At 36.1% G+C, this 5,133-nt stretch overlaps 1 protein-coding gene across 1 annotated transcript; it reads left to right on the top strand.

Annotated features, from left to right (window-relative positions):
• On the top strand, positions 3,991-4,818 carry LOC107636343. Its single transcript, XM_016339863.1, has one exon. It carries the CDS (start codon positions 3,991-3,993, stop codon positions 4,816-4,818), a length of 828 nt encoding a protein of 275 aa, XP_016195349.1.

Here is a 5,133-nt window from a genome sequence, read left to right as displayed (position 1 = left end):
TGTAAGACACATAATTTTTGAAAATTTTATTATAAATTAATTTTAAATTCAATTATTTATTTATAACTTTAATTTCAGAAACTTTTTTATTAAAGATAATTAAAGTAAGTTTTGATTAATTGAGTTTGAAATAAATTAAGATTTTTATTCAATTTTATAATTATTGAAGTATTTTCTATATTTAAATTATAAAGTTGATAGTTATGAAATAATAAGAATTTTACATGATTTAGGTTAAATAATTAATATTTTATATTTTAGTATTTATGTTTTGGAAAATAAAGAAATTAATTATATTATCTCTAATTCTTGGATTTAAAGATTTTATTGAAAATAATTTGTAAAATTGATGAACAAATAGTATTTTCTATATATAATTAGTGTTGGATTTAATTTGGATTTTAATTACCATATTATTCCTATTTTATTTGAAATTACTAAACTAACCCTAACCCTAATTTTCACACAATCACCTCACCAAACCCTAACCTAACCGCCACTCCAAATCAGTTCACACACACACACAGCTTCAGTGAAAGAAAAAGAAAGAAAGAGGGTATTGGGGAAGGGGAGATCCGAGAGGGAGAGCATCACCGCCAGTGGAAGGAGGAAGCAGAGAGGGGACCGCGCGCTACTGCCGTTGCCCAACCGCGTCGTCGCCGTCCCGTGGAGCTGCCGCCGGACTGCTGTGCATGAGAAACTCGCGCTGTCGCAGCCACTGCCATCGTGGAGGAGGGAGCCTAGAGGAGAGAGACTGCACGACAATGAGGGAGGAGGATGCGGGCCAGTGACGCGAGGAACGCGACCCGCTGCGCGAAGTTGCACCGCCGTGTGCTATCGCCGTCATCGAGCTCCCAGGGCAACCGCCAGCAAGATTCAAAGAGAGAGAAGCTCGAGGAGAGAGAGAGATCGGCGGAGGGAGGGTTTCTGTTCGTGCGGCCGTGCCTCCCCGCCTCAGATCCGTCATTGTCTCCACTGCCTTTCACCGCTGCTGATGTCGTCCGTCACCGTTGCTTGCCATTCGGAGCGGATGCATCGCTGTTTCCGCCATTCTGCTCACTGGGTATGGCGCGGGTGTTGCTGGAACCACCATCGGAGCTGCCGCTACTCGGTGTAGTTGTTCTTCCCTTGTTGCGGTAAGTATTTTCATTTCGGAGAGCCCTTTAGTCAGTATTTTGTTATGCTTGGTTAAAGACTCGGAGGTTTGGTAACATAGGTTTGAGTTCTGATTGCTGAACATCGCTTTTACGTTGCTGTGGTTGCTACGAAAATTGTTAGGGGCTGAGGTTGCAGTTGCCGTTGATTACGGGTTGAGAGAAAAGGTTCTGGTGGCGCATTTGGGTTATGGTTTCGACGAGTCGAAGTAGGGGCCTTTTTTAGAAAACTAAACTTATTCATCAGGAATTATTATATATGGATACTGATGTGAGAAATGTACCTTTGGTGATTGTATAAGTCCTGTGTATTGTTTGATTGTCTTGGATGGATGTGAGTGCTTGTTTGACTGGATTATTGTTGGGTTTTGTGAAATGGACTGTTTTGAAGTGTTTCTTTAAAGTTGTTTCTTTAAAGTTTTGGAATCGAGTTTAATCCATTGGAAATTGATTTGAGTTTAAATTGGTTTTCTAGAAATATGAAAATGGTATGCACTTTTGGATCCAGCTTGATTTTGAACTAATTTTGTGTTTTGAACTGTTGAAAAGGATTCTGGAATGGTTTGGTTGGGACTCGAAAAGGGTGGCAAAGTCCAAGTTTTAGGGGAGGTGCTGCCGAAATTTCTATAAAAATCTTAGAGTTTGTTTGAAAAGTTATTTAGAAAGGCTTGGATTTGAGAAATTATACTATTTGATTTATTAAGAAAATAGTTACGTTTTCGAGTTTAATTTATTTAAGAAAACTATATGTCTTAAGTTCGATTTATTTAGAAAGGAATTACTTTACCATTTTGAATCACTGAAGAAAAGTATTATGTTCTAATGTTGATTTTAAATATAAAAAGGGCTTATGCTTTTAGTTAGACTTAAGAATTTTGTTCAGAGCAGCTTTTAGTAATTTTAAAGAAAATTGGACTTTTGATTGAATAATTGCGTTTGTGACATTTTGGAAGAAGTCAGAGAATTGGTTTTAAGAAGGAACCTAAAAGTGGTTTTGATTTAAATGGATTGGCTCCATTTCAAGTGAATTGGTTTTGGATTGGGTTGGGACTTGTGACTTTATATGATTCGGTTTTATAATAAATTTTGTTTCTATTTACTTAAACCAAGAATCTATGATTTTAAAAGTTTCAATAAATTTTTAAGAAATTGAGATAAGTTGTCCTTCTCTAAAGTCTTGAGACTCTGCTGAGAAATTTCTATTACCAAATTCTGTTTTAGGATGACTAATTTTTGGATCTTTAAAAAAGAGATTTTTAATTTGGCCTAGTTGCTGAATCGTTTGGAAGTTTTAGAAGGATGTTGTGGAAATGAGGCTTGTTTTGAAAGAGAAAATTTCTTTTGAGAAATATGGCTTATAATCTAGAAGTGATTTGAGAAATGTGGATTTTTGAAGTTAAAATTGGGATGAATTGAATTTGATTTCAAAGAAAAGTGATTTGAAAAAAGTGATTTATGGCTTGAATGATGATTTTATGAGCTTTATGATGTTGGATGGTGGAAGTGCTATTATGTTATGAGTCGGAATGGCTGTATATGATAATGAATTATGGCTGATTGTGGAATATGTTATGAGCCGGATGGATGAGTATGAATATGGATGATTATTGAGTTGATAAAGTGATTGTTGCACTTCCAATTATCTGAGATACGAGTTTTCCTGGGTAAAAGTAGTGGCTAGTCACCACGTGCTCCAGGTTGAGACTCGATATTCTGCTGACCCTATGTCGTACGTGTGGCCGAACACTATGAAAGTTCCGGATGAGCTCGCCCCCGTTGATAAATACCAGTGTGGGTGTTGTGTGATTATGATTATGATTGTGAATAACTCGAGTTGGGGATGCACGACAGAGAGACAGTCCAATGGTTAGCTACCATGACTTGTCGGGTTGGCTTTATAACCTACAGATGAGACTCATCAGCCACTAGGATAGGCATTCATCATTTGCATCCATGTGACATTGTTTGGGTGTACATATTGTATTTGGTTTGCTTATGTGATTAATTATGTTTAACTATTAATTGTTCTACTTGATGTAACTGCTTGTTTGTGCTTGAGCTTTCCTACTTGTGTTTGCACCTGAAACTCTGTTGGATTGTGATGGATTGGTTGTGGATTGAATTGTTTGGGCCTAGGGCCGTGACTGATTATGAGATGGGCCGAAGGCCGTGTTTGGTTTGTATTTTTGGCCTAGAAAAGTATGAAAAACTAAACTGGTTCAGTATAGACTTAATGAACCTATGTTTGGAACAGCTTAGTCATTCATACTGTCTAGGAAAGACTTTTAGGAAGGCTTTTGGATCTTTGAAGAATTAACAGTTTTCTCTTCCAGAAAGAATTTCGGAATTTTGATATTAAATCTTTGGTTTTGAAAAGATGCATAAGGCGGTTATTAATCACTGTAACGGTTTTATTTTCACGTATCCTATTATAGTAATTCTGCAACCCTATAGTGAGAACCCTTTCGAGGATGATGTTCTTACTTCCTTACAGGTGTTTCCTTTTCAGGATATGGACGAGGAAGTCACGAAGAGTTTATTCGGTTTTCCGTTTATATGATGTATTGTATTGTTTTAAATATTATGTTTTTCCTCGCCTGTATCTTTATACATTCTGTAAGAGGGATAGGAATTATATTAGATAATGCTTTTAAAATTATTAATATGTATATATATGTATCCTTTGTAAGTATTGATATTTGTATGAATGTATATTATCTATTAAAAAGTCTCTTGAGTGGTAATACGATTTAAATTTTAAACAGGCTCATATTTTAGTATAAAATATTATAAGTCATTGTAATACCCAAATTATCAAAATGATACAACTAGAAATATGGAAGCACAGGCGGCAAGAAACAATGTCAATCCCCTCAGCGATCTGAATGATCCGTATTATTTGCATCCTGGTGAAAGTCCAGGAACACCATTAGTCTCCATCATGCTGGGTTTCAACAACTACCACAGCTGGGAAAGAGCAGTGTTGAGAGCATTGACATCCAAGAATAAAAAAAAATTTGTTGATGGAACAATTGTGAAACCAGCTCCTGATGATCTTCTAAGCAAAGCATGGAATCGTTGCAACAATTATGTAGTTTCTTGGATCAATTTGGCATTGAGTCCAGAAATTACACAAAGTATAATGTGGCACAATGTAGCTTTCGATTTATGGCAAGATCTCAAGCGCCGGTACTGTCAGGGAGATATTTTCAAGATTGCTGAGCTTGATGATGAACTCTCATCAATCAAGCAAGGAGACCTCACAATAACTGCATACTTCACAAGATTAAAGGTGATTTGGGAGGAGCTTGAAAACCTAAGGCCAATTCCTCAATGCGTAGCATGTGACTCAAACAATTGCTTGTGTGGACTGATGAAGATCAGAAAATATCAAGATAATGCATATGTAGTAAGGTTCTTGAAGGGATTAAATGAAGCATACTCAAACGTGCGATCACAAGTCATGATGATGGAACCAGTTTCGAAAATTAATCAAGTCCTTTCAATGATACTCCAACAAAAGAGACAACTGCATACACTTGAACCAATTGACTGTAAAGCACTGATCAGTGCTTCAAACAACTTCAGCTATCCAAATAGAGGAAGGGGAAGAGATAGAGCACCAGGAAAAAGTCATGGAAGGGACAGAAGAGCCACAAAATAGTGTTCATTTTGTGGTAAACTAGATTATTTAGTGAATGTGTGCTACAAAAAGCATGGGATGCCTTTCCATCTTAAGCAAGTTAGCCAGCTAATTGAGCTTTGATCATATGGGTTAAGTCACAGGTGTTACAAAAAACTTGTGAAAATTATAATTGATGAAAAATATATCAAAAGTGTTAGGTAATTGATGGTAAATAAAATGGTAGGATGTAAATTTACGTGTCTGTCATATTCTTTATTAATTAGGATTAAATTAGTTATACTTTTAATTTAACTGTATATGTTGAAGGGTTTTGTTTAATTTAACTAATGAGCT

Source organism: Arachis ipaensis, chromosome B04, assembly GCF_000816755.2.
Source record: "Arachis ipaensis cultivar K30076 chromosome B04, Araip1.1, whole genome shotgun sequence".
Taxonomy (NCBI): Eukaryota; Viridiplantae; Streptophyta; class Magnoliopsida; order Fabales; family Fabaceae; genus Arachis; species Arachis ipaensis.
The sequence above is the reverse complement of the archived record's forward strand: the minus strand, read 5'-3'. Positions and strand labels throughout refer to the sequence as shown.